The 22,266-nt window shown below is 50.1% G+C and overlaps 2 protein-coding genes across 6 annotated transcripts in view; one reads left to right on the top strand and one right to left on the bottom strand.

The window, feature by feature from the left end:
• The window catches only part of MYBBP1A (MYB binding protein 1a), a 54,161-nt gene extending 49,079 nt beyond the window's left edge, over window positions 1–5,082 (top strand). Inside the window, exons 25-27 of the mRNA XM_064395022.1 lie at window positions 2,710–2,811; window positions 3,861–3,985; window positions 4,454–5,082. Coding sequence (XP_064251092.1) covers window positions 2,710–2,811; window positions 3,861–3,985; window positions 4,454–4,949 — 723 coding nt within the window. The 3' untranslated portion in view covers window positions 4,950–5,082. The remainder of the gene's footprint in view (window positions 1–2,709; window positions 2,812–3,860; window positions 3,986–4,453) is intronic.
• A 4,295-nt stretch (window positions 5,083–9,377) lies between these two features.
• The window catches only part of LOC135283882 (sphingosine-1-phosphate transporter SPNS2-like), a 132,482-nt gene continuing 119,593 nt past the window's right edge, over window positions 9,378–22,266 (bottom strand). For all 5 annotated transcript variants that reach the window (XR_010349494.1, XR_010349493.1, XR_010349495.1 and 2 more), the window contains 2 exons: window positions 14,140–14,186; window positions 9,378–12,389 (listed from right to left, as the gene is read on the bottom strand). Coding sequence is in view for 1 of the 5 variants with exons in the window: in XM_064395023.1 (XP_064251093.1) it covers window positions 14,144–14,186 (43 nt within the window). In the remaining 4 variants the exon portion in view is untranslated. The remainder of the gene's footprint in view (window positions 12,390–14,139; window positions 14,187–22,266) is intronic.

Here is a 22,266-nt window from a genome sequence, read left to right as displayed (position 1 = left end):
AAGACTCTGGGCTGAGCAGGAATTGGGCTCAAGTCTTTAGAGAGGCTTGACTGTCTCTGCCTACCACACACAGAGCTGCTGCTGGTGGTTTTGTGTTTTAGTGACAAATTTGTTTTACACCCTTTGTAGCAGAAGGGATAGGGAGGAGGCAAATGTTGAGAAATGGTAAAACTTTATCTGAATCCAGCTTCCTTAAAGCCAGTCCTCCTTCTGGGCTAGAGAAAATTGTACAGTCTGTAGGGATGAATTATCTGCTGCTTCTTTGGCTTCTCCTCTCACCCTTCTTGTTCCTTCCTGGTCTTGCAGAGCTGTTTTAGAGTGATCCATTTCAGCAGGGAGCTCTTTGTTTACAGAGCATCTACATTGTACCAGTTTGCTTCTGGCTATTTACACTGGTGGAAGTGTGCTTGTGTTTCCAGATTCATGCAAAACACTGCTTTAAATATAGATGTTTAGTCACTGGACTGGTGATGTTTTCCATCTCCAGCTGGGCCAGCCACTCTTTTCTTTCCACAGGTCTGCATGAATTTGGTTGGTACCCCCCACTAGATGCATGTCCCAGTTTCCCCAACACCTGGGAGGAAAAAAAAAAAGCCCTGAAAACTTGTTTGCTGAAAATCAGCCCCTCAGGTGTTGTTTCAGAGCTACAGAACTTTTCTGTTGACTTCAGTAGGATTTATTTCAAACCCTTCAAAGCATCAGGGCAGCAAGAACAGGCAGAGCCAAGCCAGCAGGATTTAAATGCAGTTGTCCACATCACTCATGTACAGGGAAGAGAAAATGCAATTTATTTTTAACACCTTTTTAATTCTAAAGTGTTTGTATATTGAAAGGATGAAATGACAGTTGACTTCACTTTGGCTCCATCTCACAGCCCTGCCCTGATTGTTCTTGTCCCAAGGAGCTGACAATCCATGCTGGTTTTCTCACACTGAACTTGTGCACAACTTGGCAAAATAAAGATCTCAACCCAATAGTCTCTATGAAAGGTGATCTAACCACAAGGAAGACCATTAGCCTGGCAATATTTTGTTCTTCAAATTACAAACAACTGTTTAAAGAAAATGTTTATGTAAATCAGTCTTTTTTGTTTATTATTATGTTATTATTAGTGGTAAGCCTGATAAACTGAATGTGCCTGACCCTTGGGGTGTTACATCCTACATGTAAAGATTTATTTTTTTTCCAATCACACCCCCTATATTTGTCTCTCTTTTTACCTGGGAGACTCCAGAGCTGTGGAATTGTGTGACCTTGTAGGCTAATGACAGCTCTGGAACAGAGTTGCAGTGCATCTGTCTATATCAGGAGAGAGTAATTAGCAAGTTATTGATAGTCAGATGAAGTTGCAGCCTGAATTCCTGCCAGCAGAATGGCTTTCTAATACAGGGCTTGAGTGGACCATCCTGAACAGGAAATAACTGTATCTTTATTATTTAAAAAGATACTCCCAGGGTGGGGAGCCTGTACAGATAGAATAATTCTTCTTGAAGGCTGCTGGTCTTGCAGACATATTACCTTGTCTCCCCACTTTCTATGTTCCCTCCCCTCTTGCTGGCCATCATTATTTTTTCTCTTGTGAGTGTCATTCCTGAAAGAATTTGTTTTGGGGAATAAATTTCTTACACCTCTCAGTGTCTGCAAGGATGTTTTAATTTTATTTACCAACTTTATGCTGATATAGATGGAGAAGAGTTTGCTGAGTCTTTAAATTGTTTCCAGTCTTGTTGGAATACAGGATCTGTGAGAGAGCCATGACACACCCTGGCTGGGCACAGGTCTGGGGCAGGGACTGCTCAGCCTGAGGAGCTGAGGATGCTGAGCATGGGGTGGGCTTTGCCCCTTGGCTGTGTTGAAATGTCCAGATTCCAAGGAAAGGAGAGATTGGCCACAAGAGCAGCCACATTCCTCCAGAGGAACAGGCTTTGGTGGGACAGGTCACTGTCTACAGCACACTTGTCCTCAAACCCTGTTTGATATTGGTGTGATGTGTGTGGGGTTTGCTGTGGTGTGTGCCCACACAGAAATGGATGAAGGACCAGCTGCAGGCAGAGGATCAGTGCCCCTGAGCCACTGGGCTGCCTCTTTGATCCAGCTGCCCTTTTAGTAAATAACTGGCTTTTGTTTGACCTATCTTTGACATGCTTTTCCTCTAAGCCAGACCTTTCAGTGTCTCACAAACCCTGCAGCACATGCAGAGAGCACAGGGGAGATTCTTCCCTCAGTTACCTCAGTGAACTTGGGCTTGACAAGCCCTGCTGCAGGCTGGCACCTGGATCTCCTGCCATAAGTCTTCATGGATTTTTGCAGTGATGCTTTATCTGTAAATCCCAGCTCCTGAAGCTGAGGAGCTGTGGCCCATCAGGTGTGGCTGTTGTCTGAAGCTCCCTGGCCTTTCCAGGATGGGGTCAGGGATTATTGTACCTCTTCTTCTGCAGGACAGCATCTCACCTGTGCTTGAGCTCAGAAGCTGTGGACAGCAGCAAGGCTGTGCTTCTATAATATTGTTTCTTAATTAAACTGGGTATCAGAAGCTTGCACTAAGTGCCTTCCTGAGCTTTTCCAGAGTTTGGTGGGGTTTGTGTTCCAGAATTACTGTGCTGACAGGTGAATGCTGCCATTCATTACTTGTTTTCTGCTTTCTCCTGTGAAGTATTTGTTTCCCCATCTAATACCTGTTTCTTCTAAATCTTCTAATTTAATTTGCAGTGTTTGAAAACACTTGGAAAACCCATCATGAAGGCTGAGAAAGAGAAAGTTGCCAAGTGCTTGGAGCTGTTGAACTTTCTCCTTAAAACTGTGAAAGGGCAGGTGAGTGTGTGACCCAGTATGTGACAAGTGGCTGTTTTCTGAGTCTCTTCTAAATGCCACACTTGGATTTTGCCATGTAATTGCTACACCCCAACTCATTTACTACCAAAAGTACCTCTAGAGGGAATGCCTGGTTGGATCTGAGGGCAGAAGAGCCCTCCTGTCTGAAGGAGTGATCCACAGTCTTCATGAGCTGATCTCCAGAGGAGAATCTGTGCAGTGTTTAGCAAACACTTGTGGCATGTGCTTTCTTAGCAGCAGAAATACAGCCTGAGGTACAGTGAGGGTGGGTTTTATCTCAGGTGATTGCTCTTGTCCACTGAGCTCCAGAGATCATGATTCCCAAAACCAGACTTAATAGCTTTAAGAGCAGAGGTGAAGCTTTGCTCTGGGGCTTTGTTTTCCCTAATAAAAAATAACTTTTTTGAGATGCATAGATTTTCTATAGGTGACAAAGTATGTCCCTAATGTGTTCTTATTTACTGGAGGAAAACACCACAAGCAGCAGAGTTGCTGAAGCCCAGTTTCCTACTGATAAGCCCAGAGCTCAGACCACAGCCTGTTTCTTTGTGAAGACCTAATAGGAAAATGGGTGGAGAAGAGAGATTGATTCCAAGGCTCTTGTAGGAGCTGAATAGCCTTTGAGACAGCCCTTTCTGCCTGGCTTGACTGAGGTTGTGCAGTGGGTTACAGAAGAGGGTGCCAGATCTTTAGCAGCTAGACTGAACATGCTGCTGCTTTTCTCCTGGATGGGTACAGAGCCATGTCTCTTCTTTTTCTGCTCCTGGCCATGGGCAGGAAAGGAGAGCAGACTGAAGGACCCTCCAGTTCTTTTTATGCCACTACAGTTCTCTTAAACTCTTGCCTCTCATGGTGGAAACTCAGGTTTTCAGGCAAACCCAGTAGCTGATGGTGTGAAGTGGTGCAGAGAGGCTCAAGGAGGAGCCAGGCAGGATTGGCAATTCCTGCCACCCTAGGAATGGCCTGTGCCCTGCTGCTGTGAGTGCCCTCCCCATTCACTCTGCAGACTGCTCTCTTGCCTCTTGCAGGAGCTGAGTGTGGGGCTGGCAGAGGTGGAGGACGTGCTGCTCCCCCTGCAGCAGCTGCAGGACATCGGGAGCTCCCCCCGGCTCGACTCGCTCTACTGGAACGTCATGCGCTGGCTCGGCCACACGTACGTGCTCTGGCTCCTGACATTCCACCCTCTGGGCCTGCCTGCTGTCCTGCTGCTGGGCAGGGAGTGGCAAGAGAAAGGAAGTCAAGGCAGCAACCTCAGGGTGGAGTTTAATGGAGCTCCTTGGTTGGTGGGGTTGAGACCCTCCTGAATGCTTGTTTGGGATAATACCGGGCTCATTGTTCTGTGTGCTCACACCCTGGGATTTGTCCTTGATGGGAAGGGGCTGTCACAGGTGACTGACACATCTGGTGCCTGCTCCTGTGCTGCCAGGAGACAAAGCCAGGGCCACAGGCAGGCACTGCCCACCTCCACGGGTGATGCTCCTCCTCACAGCCCTCCTCCTCACCCTGTGCTTCCTGCGCCTTTCTGGTGCTGCTGCCTGTTCGTGCACTGCCTGTCACATGGATCTCACTGTTCCCTGGCTGTAAATTAAGTTGCTCTTGGTTTTTGGCATTCTCTCTGCAGGAAGCCCAAGAAGGAGAAGACAGCCACTAAGCCCACCCAGGGAGTGGAGTCGCTGAAGCGGAAGAAGAAAGGATTCCTGCCAGAGACCAAGAAACGCAAGAATCGCAAGAAAAGTGTCCAGGAGAACGGGGTGGAACCAGGGGAGGATGGAGCAGCAGCCCCAGAGGAGCAGCCCCTGGGAACACAAACCCCCAAGCACAAGAAAGTGCCTGGGGGCAGCAAAAAGCACCCAAACAGGGGGGCCAGGGAGAACGGAATGGCAAAGGCAGGCAATGGGGACCTCCCCACTGCTGATGAAGGAGATGCTGTGGCTGACAAGAAGAAGAAGAAAAGGAAGAGGAAAAACAGAAAAAGAAAAGGTGCTGCAGGCGATGAAGCTGAGCAGGTTCCAGCTGCAAAGAAAACCAAGGGGAGTGTTGTCCAGGAGACCCAGAAGAAGCGAGACAAAGCCAAGAAGAAAAGGAAAGATAAACAAGCTCCAGTGCTGCAGGAGTAAACTCCATGGACTCAGGCAGGCCTGGCATGGCTAGCAGCATGGCTCAGTAGACTGCTGAAATATCTTTTAATATCTATAGTTTTTATACTCTCCATGACTTTTAAATAAACCTTCCATGATGGTGAGCTCTAAAGCTGTGGGTCTGGCTTGTGTGAAGGGTCCAGCCTAGAGCACAGAGAGCTTCAGGAGGTTACATACCCTTCAAGCTGGGCACTCTTCTCTGGCAGTGCCAGAGAATCCTGTCTCCATGATTTCCCAAGGCAGAAGCAGGAGTCTGGATTCCTTGGGGAGTTGGGGTGGGTGTGCTGGCACTGCTCAGTTGGTGGTCAAGCCCTGTTGGAGATGCAGAAGCGACTCCTAAAGGCTCATCCCTGTCCTGCCCAGGCCCAGCAGCGCTCACAGCTTTTCCAGTGTGGGACATGCAGCCTCTGCAGTGGCTGGGCTTGGATGGGTTTGCACAGGCAAACTCTGGGGTCAGCTGTTCCCAGTCTGACCACTCTGCTATTGTCTGTAAATCACCATGATCTGTTTTTTCTTGCCTTTTTGCTGCTGGGTGCAGGAGGGATCATGGCCCCTGTGGTAGTGCAGGGAATCAATAAATCAGTGAAGCAATTGAAATGGTTGATTGATTGGCCACTGTGCCAGGCCTGTGTGCAGCCATGCAAGGCACCTGAACAGCAGGCCTGCAGCAGTCTGGGAGGTGACTGCCTGGAATTGCATCTGTATTTATCACCAGGCTCCGGAATGCTGGGATGCCACCACCCCTTTGGAGAGTGCCAGGAGCAAGTTCTCCCAAGCACTGGGTACCTGGTCCTTGTTGGGAGCTGAGGCTCAAAGTGTTTGAAATGCTGCTCAAGCTGCAGTTGCCACCAGAGCCTCCCCTGCTCCTCCCCCCCTGCCAAGCATCCTGCTCCTGCATCCAGAACCTGGTGTTGGTGCCTGGCCCTGACTCCTCTCCAGCATCTGAGGGAGCAGTGCTGGGTTAATGCTTGGACCGATGGTCTTGAAGGTCTTTTCCAACCTCACTGATTTCTGTGACTCTCTGAAGGCCTCACTGCTCTCCTCCCTGCAGCAGAGGAGTTTGGTGCTGGCTCCTGCAGGAGCTGCTGCTGGCAGAGGGGAGGGCTGGGAGCAGAGCTGTGCCTGTTGTGCCTTCAGCTCTCATCCTGCAGGTGGGTCTGCACCTCCAGGCAGAGACAAAGGCACTGGAAATGCCATTGCTTTTGGAGGGGGTGAGAGAAGGGCTGCCAAGGTCTGTGCTTGCCCGTGGCTGTTGATCTGCTTTTGCAGTGATGCTCTGCTCAAATGGCACAGAACTCCTGGGAGAGCAGCACAGACATCCACTGCAGCCCCACAGCTTCCACTGGCCCTGTCCCAGCAGTGATCCCCAAGCTGAGCTGCACATCCAGGGCTGTGCTGGCTGCTGTGAGCAGCAGGTGACAGCTGCACTTTCTGTGCCACAGTTCAGCAGGGAATCCCTCCTGTGCCTGCCTTGCACTTCCTGCCCTCAGAGCTGCTCCTCAGTGAGGGGCACTGTGGTGCTGCCTTGGAGGACACAGCCCTTGTGCGTGCTGGAGGAGGAGGAGTTGGCACAGGGCTCTGGGCTCTCCAGGTCAAGATGGGCACAGATTGGCAGGAGGTGAAGGGCAGCTCTCCTTGTGCCCACCCTGGATGACTTGGCTTGCAGCCTCTGAAGGGTTTGCAGAGGTCCCCAGACAGGATTGGGGTTTGGGCTGCAGGGGTGTCACCAGGACATTGCAGATCAGGCCTGCAGGAGGTGGCTGATTCCTGCTCTCTGTGGTGTCCCCACGGTTGTCTGAGCAATTCAGGGCTGGACTCACCCTGCTGGACCTTTTCTCCCAGAGCACTTTCTCATCTGGAGGTGGCTGTAGGCTGTTGGCAGGAGGAGCTGCTGTTGAAGCCTAAAGAAGAGCTGCAAATCTCTGTTCCCAGGCAGGTGCTGGCAATTACTGCCAATCTGTCTCCAGGAAAAAGGGCACCTCTGCTCCCAGTGGGACTGGGACTGACACTGGGGGTGCTGTCCTGCCTCTGCCATTTCCTGCTGGTTCATTGCCTCGTTAAAACCTCAATCCCAGCTCAGCCCTCCAGCTGTCCCCAGGGATGACTTTTCATGTATTATGCAAATGCAGCACACAGGAGGCCAGCAGGTCAGGCTGCCCCTGGTTTAATGATCCAGAGGGGCTCCAAAGGGGACAAGGGGCTTCAGATCTGAAGTGTCTCACTAATGATTTCTCTCTTTGTGCTTGTTAAGTAGGACATCCTGGGAATTTGTGCCTCTGCTGTGTGGAACCAGAGGAACAGCAGGCAGTGTGGTGGGTGGGAAGCAAGAGTGAGCTGGAGGAGAGGGAATCCTCACCTGCCTGCAGGGAGAGCAGCTGTGGCACCCAGAGCCACCACGCTGAGGCCACAGGGCCTGGCTGAGCTGCTCTGGGATGTGCCAGGGTCACTGCAGTGAGGAGCTCGTGGGGATCAGTTTGTCACTGTCACTGTGGGAAGGGCAGAGCACGAGGCCAAAGCGGTGCCAGCTGCTGGTTCTGACACAAGGATGGCCACTGGGTAGTGCCAGCTGTGGGGCTGGAGAGGCTGCCTGGCCTCTGCTTTCTGTGCTCATGGCTGTGCTCAGTCTCCAGGACTTGCAGAGTGGTCAAGGGGAAAAGGGACAGGAGAGCTGCAGGGCACAATGTGAGTCATGCTGCCCTCTTTGGCCAGTTAAATGACCTGACTTTGGGCTGGCTTTGATGCCCTGCTTATAGAATGCAGTCACCAATCCCACAAGTCAAATTGTGCTTCACCAGCAGGTATTTGGGCTGTTTAATAATCACAGAGGTTTCATTTTACTTGATTTCAGGTCCTGTCTGTTGCTCATCCATTAGGGCTTCAGATGACTGAGCATGCTCTGATTTAAATGAAACCTTTTCTTCTCAGCTGTCCTGGGCTCTGAGCTCCATGGCTCTTCTGGGTGCAAGAGAACAACCCCAGGCCCCGGGCACTGAGCTCAGGGGAGGGGCACTGCTGGAGGATGGCCAGAGCCAGGGGACAAATCCAGGCCCGTGGAGTCCTGGAGGGTGCTGAGGCCCTGGCACGGGGCACAGAGCAGCTGTGGCTGCCCCTGGATCCCTGGCAGTGCCCAGGGCCAGGCTGGACAGGGCTTGGAGCAGCCTGGGATAGGGAAAGGTGCCCCTGCCATGGCAGGGGGGTGGAATTAATTGGTCTTTGTGGTCCTTCCAGCCCAAACCATTCCATGATTCTGTGATTTTTGATGTAATATCCTGTACGTCATACAGAGATTTTGCCAGGGACTCTGGGCAATGGGGGCAGTGTGGGAGCTGCTCAGGAGAGGCTGCCATGCAGTCAGCACCTCTGCACAGTGATAATGTAAATGCACCAGTGACAGCAGGGCACAAAGCACACACAGACCAGCTCAGGAGAGGGGCAGGGCAGTCACCCTGTGCCAGCCCACGAGGCTGCTGTTTGTCACAGCCTGGGTGGCCCTGTGAGAGCTCTACAGGCACTGAGGGGAGGGTTTGTGAAGGTTTGTGAGGCAGGGATGGGGAGTGAGCACGTGTGTGGGGGCACAGACATAACACACATACACAGGTATGGCCCTGATCCAAACCCAGTGTGGGCAGCACACTCTTCTTGGCAGTAGTTGATGGATGGAAGCTAAAGCTGCTGAACTTCAAAGCTTATCTATCTGCTGGAACATCAGAATTTAGAAAATTATTCTTAATCAAATAATTTACAAGAATGATTAAGCTGAAAGCCCCGAGCAGCACTGACAAAAGGCCATCAGAGATGGTTGTTTTAAGTGACAGAGCCTTTGCTTTTGTGGCTTCCTGGCTGGGCACTGCCCTGTGCTGAAGGAGGACACTGAAGGGTGTGGGAGGGTCTCTCCCAGCTGGTCAGGGGAGCCTCAGACACCTTTGTCTGGTGTCACAGCAGCCCAGGCTGAGCTGCAGGACCAGCCCCTCCTCTCCTTTGTCCCTGTGATCACTGGAGAAGGGCAGCCTTGATGCCCACTGTGGGACCACCTGGGAATCATTTCCTGCCCTCCTGTCCACCCTCCTGAGCCATGCCTCCCACACCCCCCGTTCTCAGCTGTGCTGTGAGGGGCTGAATGGGGCTGGAGCAGGGCCCCACCTCTGTCAGGCCCACACTGACTCCTTCCCCAGCTCTGCTCCTGGCTGGGTCCAGCTCTGGGAGCTGCACAGGAGGCTGGAATCCACCACCCTCCCTGCTCCTGGTGTTACTTCTCCACGAAGTAGAGGCAGGCTGGTGTCCAGGGAAGTTCTTGGCAGCCCTGTGGCTGCTGGAGCTCGGAGCATCCTCATCCCAGGGACCAGCCCTGCAGGCAGCAGCCACAGGAGTGCACAGCCAAGAGGTGACACAAGGAAAGGAGCCAGGGGGTACATTTTAAATACTTTTATTTCTTAATTTACATAAAGGTATATATTTGGCTTATCTTTTCTTTTTTTATACTCTGAGATTCACAATCAATTGCTCTTAAAAAATAAAATAGTCATTTGCTTCTGAAAGAAATCAGAAAACTATTTTATACTTCTCCCTTGTATAACAAGAAAATATACTAATACTCCCATACATCACGTAGTAAAAGTGATTATAAGTGCTGGTTTGCCAGACAATAAAGCCAATGGAGAAGAGAACAAGCATTTGGGGTGGAGCTTGGAAGAACTCTGCTTCCCAGAGCACAGCCAGACCTTTCAGGGGTTCAGTCACCCTGACTGTGAGGGGAGAGGCTCCCGGGGCCCCCCAGACCTGCTCTGGGAGCCCCTGGGGATGGCAGCTTGCTGCCTTCTGGGCCATTCTTGTGCCTCTGGGCAGGTCCCATTGCCTCAGTTTCCCACTGTGTACAAACCACCTGACTGCCAGTGCAGGATCAGCTGGGGGAGTTAATGCTCTAAAATATCCCCTTTATGAAGAGGAGCAGGAGAAACCCCTGGTGATTAACTGAGGGGCAGCTGGAGCCTCCCTGGTGCCTCGGGACACTTGCACAGCCCCTGCTGAATGCAGCAAGGATCTGAAGAAGCCTGAGCCTCCCTCTCTTAGCCTGGAACATGTGGGAGCAGGGATTCAGGGATCCCTTGGTGAAGGCAGGACTCATTCTCACTCCTTTGTTTGCTCCCTTCCCTCTGTCCTTGTTCAAACAGAATCCACAGTTATTTCCTTCATGTGCACAAAGGATAAAACCAGCACAGCTCTGACAGGGACTGGAGCCTGTCACAAACAAGGATTGCAGAACACTTCAGTTCCCTTTTCACTGCTGACTCCTGAGAATTAAGTTTAAGGAGAATTCCTAATCTCTGAACCTTAAGAGAAATGTTCCATTTTGTTGACAATAAATGCTACAACAGAGAGCCTATCAGAAAAGCAATTTAGAAAATGTGGTTAATCTTCTTTGGTCTCTGAGATGAAATGACTGATTGTTGGGTTGCTTTTTGTTTCCTTTTAAACAGCTTAAAAAGGAATTTCTTAATGGGAATCAGAAATTCATGTGCCTTTAAAGCCAAGTGTTTGGCTCCCAGACCACAGCTGCTGTGTTTCCCCTCGAGTGTAAATAGTGGCACGAGGTAGGAAGTGCAGCATTGTTGGATTTGCTTTGCTTTGTTATTTCTAGCACCTGCTTGCTCAGGCACTAGAGGAACACTTCTGGCTCTTTAGAGCTATTGTTAAGGAATTTCAGGTGACAAAACCCCTGCAGAGGAGTCCTGTGAGGTCTGGGGGGAGGATTCTAGGAATCCCCAGCTGGGCAGGGACTTGCCATGGGGTGAGCACCTGGAATTAGAGCCATCTCTGCTGCAGGGCTGTGCTGTAGGTCCCAGCACATCCTGGCAGGGAATGGGAGATAAACCCAGATTTACTAACAGTACCTTGCTGTGCCTCAGAAATCTGAGAAATCTGCACAACCAGGACAGCAGCTCCAGCCTTAACTCACATCTAATCCTGCTCTGACATTTCCTGAGCTGATTTAGTCCTCCTTGGACCCCAAGTGCAGTCACTTGTGAGCCATGAGCACAAGAACGAGGTGCTGGCACCTGCCTGAGCTGTGCTGAACTGAAGGGGGGATCTGAACTGTGAGGGGGCTCAGAACAGAGGGAAGGGGCCTGCTGAGGCACTGCCCTCCCTGTGGCAGTGCCCTTCATGTGCCAGCCTGGTTTCCTTCAGGACCTGTGCTCCCCTTCCTTCCCCATCCAGCTGCCACAGCACCAGTGTGGCTTGTGGAGGCCAGGTCCAGGACACAGGATTCCAGTGGAATGGCACCATGACATGTTCTGCATTTGAGTCTAACCCAGCTCAGGCACTGGCCTTGTCTGAAAGCTCTCCAAGGCACCTTTGTACAGGTACAATACACCCCAGTGGCAGGCCAGGCTGGGTGTGCAGGAAGCCAGCACTGCTCTGAAGGCAGTGTCAGCCCCCTGCTCTGGGATGTTGGCAGGAGAATCAGCACTGACAGTCTGAGTGATATGGAATCATGTAAACAAAGCACGAGGTCACTGGCACAGCAGCATTGCACTCCCAGGCCCAAGGTGCAGCCATTCAGCCAGGTGGAATTTGGTATTTGAAAAGCCTGTGAACCTCCTAGGAAGGCTGAATTTAGCATATGGAAAACTCTAGAGCCTGTAGGGATTTCTGTCCAACGTTCTTCTGGGCCCTTCTGTGACAACCACCAGCATACCCAGTGCAGTGAAACTCTCTCCTCTGTCCCACTGCTCAGTGTCAGTGACAGGCAGGTCAGCCACTGGAAGTTTTCCAGTGCCCTGGCACCAGGGCACTGAGAGGAGGAGAGCTATGGACGTTATTCTTGTCTGCAATGGTTGCACAGGCAGCTCCAGATTTCAGATGTTTAAATAAAAAATTTATCTAAGTATATTTATATATATATATCTCATCTAATGTCTCCAGCAGAGATAAAGCATCTTATAACATATTTAAATAAAAAATAATAATCTGAATCAAGCCTTCAGTGTCAAAGAAAAGGTGATGTACAGAACAGGTCCTCAACTAGTGCAGTCTGTGGGAGTGGGAGTGCTGGCAGAGCAGCAGCATTCCATAGGACACCAGCTGCCCCACAAACAACATGGACTTCATTGGCTACAACTAAAACCATTTACACAATCTACAGTTGCTCACTTGGGCAGCTTTCCCTGGGTCCATGGACAGTTGGTTTCCACACTCAGGGGACCCCATGAATGTCCTCAGTTCCAGAAGTTGCCACGTCCCCAGCTGCCCTGCTCATCTCCTGTGCCTGACCCTGCAGGCTGGAGCGAGGGATGGGTTTGGTGTGCAGACCCCTCTGTGATGTGGAGCTGAAGGATCCACTGGTACCCAGCACAGAAGGGCTCCAGATGGAGACTGGTGAGGTGGGAGCAGGAGTCCACGTGTCCTTGCCTGCACTGGCAGCTGCAAACAGGAACAGAAGGTGGTCACTGGGAAGCTCCAGCTATGGATTGCTGATGGTGCAGCCCAGCCCCGGGGTGGTGGGGCCAGCTAAGAGACCCCTGGTGTCTGTGCAAGCAGGGGCTTGGCAAAGCCTGCCCATGGAGGGATGTGCTGAAGCCTTTTGGAATGGGCACAAAGGCCCTGTGACCCTGGCCCAGCCTGCTCAGGGGGAGCAGCAGCTGGAGCTCCCCTGCAGCCCTGGAGGGCAGATGTGGAGGCACAGCTGCTCCTGCTGTGGGCTGAGGCAGCTCAGCACACCACAGGCTCCAGCCTTGTGGACTGCTTTTGACCCCCTCAGTTCACTAAAGAGGGGCTGCCTTGTGCCTTGAATTGTCATTTTAGGAACAGCTGTCCCCCGGAGAGCCCAGCTCAGGTGCAGCCCAGCAGAGCCCAGCTCAGTATGCTGCAGACACAGCAGAGCAGGCACTGCTGGTGGCCCATGCTGGCTCTAAGGAGCATGTCAGCACCTCTCCTCCCTGCTGAGGCACCACTGTGTGGCCTCTCTAGGGCAACTGCTTTCCTAGATAATGGGGCAAGGAAAGCAGTTCTCTCACTACAGGATTTCCTGTGAGAGGGTCTGTGTTCCCTGTTATACAGGAAAGTGCCCCCGACCTTAAAAATTAGTGGCTGCTGCATTACAGAAAACTTCCCCTATGATGGTGCCCTGGTTTCTTTCAAGCTGTATAAAACTTGACAAAAAAGATGAAAGTGCAGTGAAAAACCTTGGTGTGCCCAGGACACAGGCAGTGTGGTTTATAAGTCACTGGTTTATAAGTCAAGTTTCAGCAACAGCACCAAGGATTTCCTCCCAGATTTGTTAATGGCACTCTTTAAAAAAACCCTCCAACTTTATGTAAAAGCTACTGTTAAACAATACTGTGTGAATACACATCCAGCCCAGAGCCTGCACACTCCAGGCAGCCCTGTGCCCAAATCCTCTCCCCTCTGTGGAAATTACACATCTGCTCTGCTAGACATTGCCTGAAATCTTTTCCCTCAAAAGGCCATTCTGAAGTGTCGTATTGAGTTCTGATTTTCTGATTAGTCTTTCAATGCATTTAATTTATGGGAAAGAAATCTCCTCTTCAAAAACTTGCTTTAATTAATTTTGGCTCCAGTGAAATGCTGGGAAGTGTTTATCACTTGTGGCAGCTCCAGCAGCAGCACTGTGGCTGAGGGGGAGTGATAAGGGCAGCATGAGCACAAGGGACAGGGGGGCAGCAGGAAGGGGACAGCCCCTGGTCCCTCTGGCTCAGAGGAGTCGCCCTGGATTGAGGGCTCAGAGGGGACAGTCCAGCAACAATGCAGGGTCAGGTGCTGCCAGGAAACACTTTGTGCAGAAAATCTGGACTATGCCAGAAATGGTGGCTTGGTAGCAGCCCATGTTTCAGCAGGAGGTTTTGTGAACACCAGAAGGTTTTCAGTTCTGGCCTGGGACAGTCACACCAGTCAAGGGGAATGGGTAACATGGGCTTTTCTGCTCAAAGAAGGGAACACCAGCTTCTGGAAGCAACTCAGTACCACAAAGGACACTTGAGTTGACCCCTGGTTTCCCTGTCCTTGATTTGCTCTGCTTTGGACTGAGGGTGGCAAAGGTGCAAACCAGAGCTGCCAAGGAAACTTCCCTGCAATTCATAAGGAAAGAAATGGGCTGACAGGGGTTTGGAGCAGAGCTGTAGCTTGAAACCTGCAGCTGGTTTGGGTCACTCACCGTCTCAGACTTTCACAGAGGCTGGTGGCATCACAAGCTGGTTCACCCTGGGGAAGAGAAAACAAAAGTGTTGTGTGAGAGCTGCAATTAGCAAAGAAATGCATTCCTAATAACATACCAGCCTGGTAAATCCAGGTTTTGGTTGCTTAACAGTGCCTGAAGAAGTGGGGCATTAAAAACTGTCCTGCACAATGGTATAAAGCTGAAACCTTGTCACACAGGGTGCCTGACAGCAATGCTGACAATGGCTGGAACATGCCAAATAACATTGCTGGCACTAATTGACAAGGATTTGGGAAGGTCCCAAAGGCATCCAGGTAGCTACCATTTCCCTAAGCCAGGACAAGGTTGTGCAGTGGCTCTTGGTGTCCTTGAGCCTGAGCACAAATGTAAACAGTCATCACTGATAAAAATTAAGAAAAAGTGAGTTGTCTTTCAGTTTGCAGCTCCTGAAGACCTGCTGGTGTTCCAGGCACTGCTCCTGGGTGATGGGCAGCGTGTGGCAGGGAGGGCTGTGTCACCAGGCAGGAGCTGTCCTGCAGCTCCTGGGATGGGGACAGCGAGGGGATAGCTCCTGTCTGCTCTGAGGGACCCACGGACAGCAGCAATATCCCTGCCAAGTCCATCCCCTGCCCCTGCTGCTTGTCCTTGCAGTACATACTGGAAAATCCCACCTTCCTCAGCAGCAGCTCCTCTCCTGTCCCCTCCCACGCTGTTCTTGCTGCTCAGGGACAGGAGCAAGTGCCTTTGACAGGGGCACACACAGCAGGGCCCTGTGAACTGCCAGAGGTGACACCCTCACACTCCGAGACCTTTGGACTTGCTTTCCAGCCCAGGTGCTCACTGACCCCAGTGGGAACTCCTGGATTCTTACATCACTGGGAAGCCCCAGCACACCACACACCTGCCCTGATGTGTGAGTGCTTCACCAAGGGCAGCACAGCATAAATAAATCTGAGTTACAAAGGGAGAGTCTCCACCTACCAGTGGAGGTCGGCTGTGCTGGTGTTGGGGTTTAGGACTTTTCTTTTTGTTTATTTCTCTAAAAGAATATTCTGCTGTATGTGTTGCTAGGAGACAATAATGACCAGGTACTTAAGAGAGGCAAAAGAAGTGGCCACAGCTCAGGGGAGGGGTCCAGCTGGCTGCTCTCTCTTTTTACCTGGGGGTTTCTCTGGGGAAGGCACAGATACTGGAAGAGTTGGGCTGGGGAAAAAAAACAAAGGGGCTGGGGCAGCTGCTGGCTCTTGTGCTCTTTGGAGGAGGAGGATGGTGGAGCTGCTGCCATCACTGGAGCCCAGCCCAGTCCTGCTTCCTCTGCCATGGGTGAGCCCCTGCTTGTGAGGGCAGCCATGGAACTGGGACCTCACCAACACCAAAGGTCCTTCACCATCTGCTGGGGTGCCCAGGGAGACCCCAGCACCCCTGAGCCCCTTCCCCTCTGCAGGGACACGGCTGGGGCTGGCTTTGTGCTGCTGCTGTCTGCTTGATTGCCTTGTTATACACACATCTTCTAGCAAAAATACTGTCATTTCCCAGACTTTTGCCTAAAAGCCCCTTAATTTCAAAGTTATAATAATTCGGAGGGAAGGGGTTACGTTTTCCATCCCAAGGGAGGCTCCTGCCTTCCTCAGCAGATGCCCATTTCAAATAAAGAAACCACCTGTTTTCTCTGTTTCAAAGGAACAACCAAAGTGCCCCAGCAGTGGTTTGTAAATCTGCTGTCACAGCAGCTTCTCTCTGCATCAGTGCAACCCCGAGACAGGTGCACAGGAGCATCACAGACCCGAGGCCCTGCCAGGTGACAAATTCTCAGGAAATGTCACACTCCTTTGGACACATTAAAACTTAGTTGTGGCTCTTCACCACACTTTGAACCTGACCCAGAGCACTGTTTTCCACTGAAATGGATTCAAACATGTTCCAGGATAAAAATTCAGCAGTACTCAGGGGGCATCTTCCAAGAAATCTCTGCATCAGGAATTGGTCCAGTTCAGCCCACAGCTCTTAACTTCACACCAGCCCCACAGGTCTCCAAGGTGCAGAGAAGCCTCTGTGCTTTTTCTGCCTTTCCAGGCTATAAACTGAAATATTTCTGATGGAAGAGCTGACCCAAGGTTCTTCTTACAAGTCCCATTCTTGATAACCCCACTGCACTGGAAATCACATTGTACTGAACACCGCAATTGTGCAGAATACATCAGAGAAAACTACCTGGGAAAGCTACTGCCAACTTCAAAAGCAGGAAGCAAGCTATGGAATGTCACAAAACTATCAGAGAACACTGAAACTCCAGAGGTTTGAGTGAGCCATAATGTTTGAAAGCCCTATGCCTTGCCACATCATTCCACTTTCTCAGAGGACACAGAATCTGTACAAAGTTAGTTTTGCCATGACTTTAGGGTGGACCTGCATTGCTGACACAACTGGAAATAGACACAACTTTCCTGCTTGTTTAACAGTTCAGCCTCCTATGGGATAAAATGTACCACCCTTTTATTTTAACATATTTCTCTCAAGTTCTGCTTTATCTCTGTTTCACAGATGGGAACAGAGGCTGGAGGGGCTAATCCTGAAATGCTTTTCGAAGATTGGATGGGAAATCAGACTGCACACGACTTGTGAACCTGCTGGGGAGAGAAATGACTTTCAGGGATCACACAGGAAGCTGGTGAACAGGAGAGAGAACTGAAACAGTTCCCAAATTTGGGACAGTGCCTCCTCAGTCCCTCTGAAGCCCTGTGCTGCAGACACCAGTCACTGCCACAACCAGTGGCAGTGGGGCTCAGCTTATGGGTCAGGCAGGATTTTGTTTACTTTTTTAAAAGTAAATCTACAAATAATAAATTTTAAACCCTCTTAGGTGGCAAAACGTAGTACATGGGCTTAAAATAACAAAGCTCAAGAGCATCTAAATCCCTCATTAAGGACCACTTGCCATTCTAATAACGATAATCCCACACTGAATGGATCACTGAACATTGGCTCCTAAATTGTTCTGTTTGTTCTGCAGTGTTTTTTTAAGATTGTGAATGTTTTCATTACTTGAAGAGAGTAGGGTGGGAACCGTCTGTTATTTCTGGAGGAGGAAACTCACCCAAATTGCCTTTCAAGAACAGAAGCTGTACAACATTTTTGGGGTTTTTTTTTTACGGACTCCTCTAGCAGTTAAAAATGTGGCTGATTTCTCTAACTCCATCACTTCCTCTCCTGTCAAACCTAAATATTTCTCCTAGATCCTATCAAGTCATTTCCAAGTACTGTGACAGCATCTATAATTCTGAAGTATTTATAAGACTGTCTGTTTAATATTAAACTACATGCTCTAGAGCTGTTAAATATTTATGCTATGTAAAATGGATCTAATTTCACTGCACCTCGGCCGGTTAGAGACCTGCATGAGGACAAGACAGCCAATTGAAGATAACAGATGACTGGCCAGGATCTTTTACAGGTCAGCTATGCTCTATTTCAGGAGCTGGGCAGGATTTTTCTCCAGATGCTCTGTCCCTTCCAGCATTGCTGGTGCCCAGGCCAGCAGCTAATGGAGATTACAGGTTGTAGTGCAGCCAGCACTGCTGGGCACTCCCAGGGATTTGAAAAGATTCCTGCTGCCTACATCCAGTGCAAGAACCTCTGCTGCACCCTGGGCAGCAAGGGGAGAACCTGCCCCAGCTGTGAGGAGCACTGCTGGGATGTGTGTGCCCTGAGCTCCTGCTGAGCCCCAGGGATGTGTCACCTCTGTCCCCGAGCCCCAGCCAGCAGCAGCATGCCAGGAAGGAGGACACACCTCAGTGTGTGGAGCACTGCTGTGCCCAAGGCTCCAAGACAGGCTGTGCTTCCAGAAAGCTTTTGGGAATGCTGCCAGCCTGGTTCATGTCAAGTTTCATGCCTAAGTTAAGCACCACCTGTATTTCAGTATCCTGCAGCTTTCCCAAAGCCCAGTTTTCTTGCTATCCAAACAAGCCAGACTCTGGCTTCTGTAGCTGAGAAGCACATGAGGAAATGTTGTCCTGGTTTTTACAGCCTGCTGTACTTAACATCACTTAATTTTTACAACCAACAATAAAATGCTCCAGTAGGGTCCTTCTAGCCTGAAAATAAATCAGTTTTTGAGTTATTGAGCAGGAGTTTTTTAGTACTGAGTTGTTGAGCTGGACCTCATTCAGCAGACAGAAGTACAGACAGGGCAGCTGGACCACCGGACTTAGCAGCAATTCCTGCCAGTGATTAAGGATCCTTGTCCTTAATTTATTGGAGAGAATTGTGTGTTTCTACTGCAGTGTGCCATCAAGTGCCTGTTTGAAGCAGTGCTTTAGGAAGGGACATAGGGGGACCAGTCTCTAATGGCAGCCCCCAGCAGATTCCTCCTCTCTGAACTTCCTCAGATGCTGGGAGGTCAAAAACATCTCCAAAAGGTCTTGTAAACACACTGAAACCTGAAATTTTAGGTGATGAAAATTTCATAGCCAGACATCCTTGAAAGGTAAGGAGACTTTATAGCTCTAATCTATGAAAAACAAATCTATTTTCAAATACAGCCAGTTAAAGGGTGTTTTTTCATCAGAGCAACATCACCCTCCACCTGTGCCTCAGGGATGATGAGCAGCCCAGCCAGATGCAGCAATCTGAAATTCCAGCTACTGAAACAGCAGCATTCAGAGCTGATGTTGCTGCCTGAGACTGGACAAGGAAAACAGAGGCTAAGGATGGTCACTTGTAGCTCCACACCTGCTGGAAGAGTGAATTTTATTAACTGATCCATGAACACAGGAAGGGACTTGCACTGATGCTGCTGTTATGACTAATTCCTGCAGAATTAACACATAATCCATAACTACTGAAAGAGTTATGGAGTAGGAGAGCTGGAGCAGCCCCTGTAACAAATCAAAGCCACAGCTGTTCTTTCACTATTTTGCTCACTGCAGAAGCCAAAACAAACCAGAGATCCCAGCTGGACTCTGCCACACCCTGAGTGCAAACACTGGTGCCAGTCCTGCACCACCTTTTCAGCAGACACGCCAGGAGGAGCAAAGCCAGCAGGCTGGACTCTCCAGCTCCAGCACCCTCCATGCCCTTCATGACAGAGTTTTTGGTAAAGGTGCAGCAGGTGGCTGGGTTAGCCATTGCTGCCCTGCAGTAGCTAAGCACAGTTCCCATTTTCAGCTGCAGCTGGAAGGAGATGGCTTTGGTTCCACAGCAGTTCTCCTGGGATGCTGAACAAGCTGCCACAGCCTCCACCTCCTCCTCAAAAGAGGCTGCAGAACATTAACCCTCACTCTGACCTGTTACCTTCAGCAAGAACAGCAGAACCAAGGACTGCTCCCAGAGAGCAGCTCCTGCTCTGACTGACCTCAAGCTGTTTTGATGGTGAAGTCAGGAATTCTGGGACAAGACGTGATTGACAACATGAATTCCTGCAGAACTTCAGACTCCAAGCAGGCTGCAGCTGGAAACAGTGACTGACAGGGAAGGAGAGCAACAGTGATACATCAGCCTGGAGCTCCCAGTGAGTGGCACAAGGACAGGATGGCCCTGTTAAAAATAGTCCAAGCACTGAGCTTCCTGATGCATCTGACAGGTTATCCAGCCTGCAGGAACGGGCTGTTGATGGAGCTGAGGTCAGTTTGCTGGAGGAAAAGGATGCTAAGAGAACTCTAACAAAATTCAGGCAATAATCTGGCACAGGAGGAGTTTGCTTTGGAGCAGGAATAGTGCTCACTGTGGCTGCTGCCTGGCTGTGCTCTCATTCCCAGGGCTCACACAGGGGCTGGCTGTGCCCAGCCCTCCTGCACAGCTGCCCTTCCCCCTGCACTGCCCTGTCACTGTGTGTCACAGCTCTCTGGTGGGGACAGGGGCTCCTCCAGCTGCACTGAAGAAATGAACTGGCTCAAATCCCCTTTTCTTCCTGCATATGAGTGGGTTTAGCAAACAAAATATGATAATCATGTACAGTAAATATGTTTTCCCCTCTATTTGGTTCAGCCCCTTAAAGCTGCAGACTGCGAGTATTTTCCATCTGTTCATTTAATTCAGGTGCAGATTTGTCTCCAGAGGCAGAAACATGGGTCAGCTTCACTTTTTCCTCTTTCACACATCTTTACTGAGGAGAAAACTGGCATAAAGGAAAAATCAATAACCTTTCCTGCTATTTTCCCAGGCAGCTGCAGCAGAACAGATGTGAAGATGAGCAGTTTACAGCATCAATCAGGGTCCCAAGGACCTGGATGGAAATGAGCTCCAGAGCTCACCAGTCTGTGGGGGTACTCTGCAACAGACTCCTGAAGTCTGTGAAAATGTGGATCTTGAAACTCTGTGCCTGAGTCTCTCAGTGAGTATAATTCTGCCAGATATTGATGGGCTCAGTGGTGGAGGGTTTTAGTGCCACGGAAGACGTGTGTAACAACATACAATTATGTCCTCTGAAATAATGGAGAAAAGAGGCAGTGGAGTGCCTCACTTTTGATTGAATGATTGGATGGCAAGGAGGAGAAAACATGACATAAAAAGCAGATAAGAACGAATTAAATCTTAAAATAGAAAATCCTGTAGAACTTCCTGATGGCACTTGATTAAGAACATCTTATCCTCCAAAATAACTGCCTCATGCTACAGCTCTTTTCACCAACCTCTGAGCTACCAGGTGTGGGAAAAAACAGAACCATGGAAGGACTGGGTTGGAAGGGACCTTGAAGACCATCCCATTCCAACCCCTTGCCAAGGGCAGGGACACATTCCAGTGGACCAGGTTGCTCCAAGCCCTGTCCAACATGGCCTGGAGGCCTCAAGGAAACATCCATCCATTTCACTCCACTGTAACAGTCCTGGCAATCCCCACGGGGCTTGCAGTGATCTGGCAGAAACTTAGGGAATGACCAAGCCAGAGCACTTAAGACTCTCCTTACTGGAGCACTGGAGGTAATACTCCAACAGTTGTTCCTGTTTCTCTGAAAGATGTCATTCAGGCTGTGCTGGGTTTGGCTGGAGTTGATTCAATTGAATTTTCTTCTCAGTGTCTCAATTGGGTTTGGGTTTGTGCTGAACATGGGTGATAAGAGAGATGTTTTTGTTATTCCTGAACAGGGCTTGCATGGAGCCAAGGCCTTTTCTGCTCCTTGTCCTGTGATGCTGGTGAGGAACTGGGTGTCCATGGGAGGGGACAGAGCCAGGACAGGAGACCCAAACCAAAATTCCACACCTTATGACACTGTGCTCAGTATATAAAGTGGGGCAAGAAGGAGGAAGGGAGCATGTTTGGAGTGAAGGTGCTTGTCCTTCATTTAAGTTCTGTGTAAAGGGTGTCTGCTCTCCTGGGGGATGGCTGAACACCCACCTGCCATGGGAAGTGGGGAGTGAATCCTTGGTTTGTTTTGCTTTGTTTGTGTTGCAGCTTTTGCTTTCCCTATTGAACTGTCTGTACTCAAGCCACAGGTTTTCCAGCTCTTACCCTTCCAATTCTCCCAATGCACTGGTGGGACAGGGAGTGAGTGGCTGTGAGGGGTTAAAGCCAGGCTCAGGTCAAGGACCCAACCACAAGTAAATTGCTCTAACACACCCACAGTCACAGTGTCTGCCTTGCAGGCTGCTGCACAGGGAGAGCTCAGTGCTGCTCAGAAAAACCAATACCTTTGCAAAATGCTCTGACATCAGGAAACAGCACGGCTGAATTTTTCATGATTTCTTCCATTTCCTTGTGTCAGAGATTTTTTCTTGCTTGGAAGGCTGCTGCCTTCTGCTCAGTGCTCCAGTCACCTGCGTGGGATCTGAGCAGATTTTTTCTGTGCCAGGGCAGCCTTAGCAAAGGATCTGTCTCAGTGAGAATTTAAAATCTCCTTCTGCATGGCAAAGTCCCTCTATGCCAAGAATTCTCCTTTGCAATGCCAACACCAATTGACATGCTGGTTCCACTGGTAGCATATGATTTCAGTGCCCCTTGTACACTGTGGGAAAGTGCCTTCAGTCCTGTTTTACAGCTGATGAGCATTCTAGGGACAGCCTCTGACTTCCTGGGGCTCACAGCAGAGTCAGTGGCCAAGACAGCAGGAGGACTCCCATGTAGTTCTTGATCTGGAGCTCTTGGAAAAGTGAGCTTTGGCTTTCCTACAGCGTAAGGCACATGGAGAAGTT

The sequence above is a fragment of the Passer domesticus genome, chromosome 19, assembly GCF_036417665.1.
Source record: "Passer domesticus isolate bPasDom1 chromosome 19, bPasDom1.hap1, whole genome shotgun sequence".
Taxonomy (NCBI): Eukaryota; Metazoa; Chordata; class Aves; order Passeriformes; family Passeridae; genus Passer; species Passer domesticus.
This window is presented reverse-complemented; position numbering and strand designations above follow the sequence as displayed.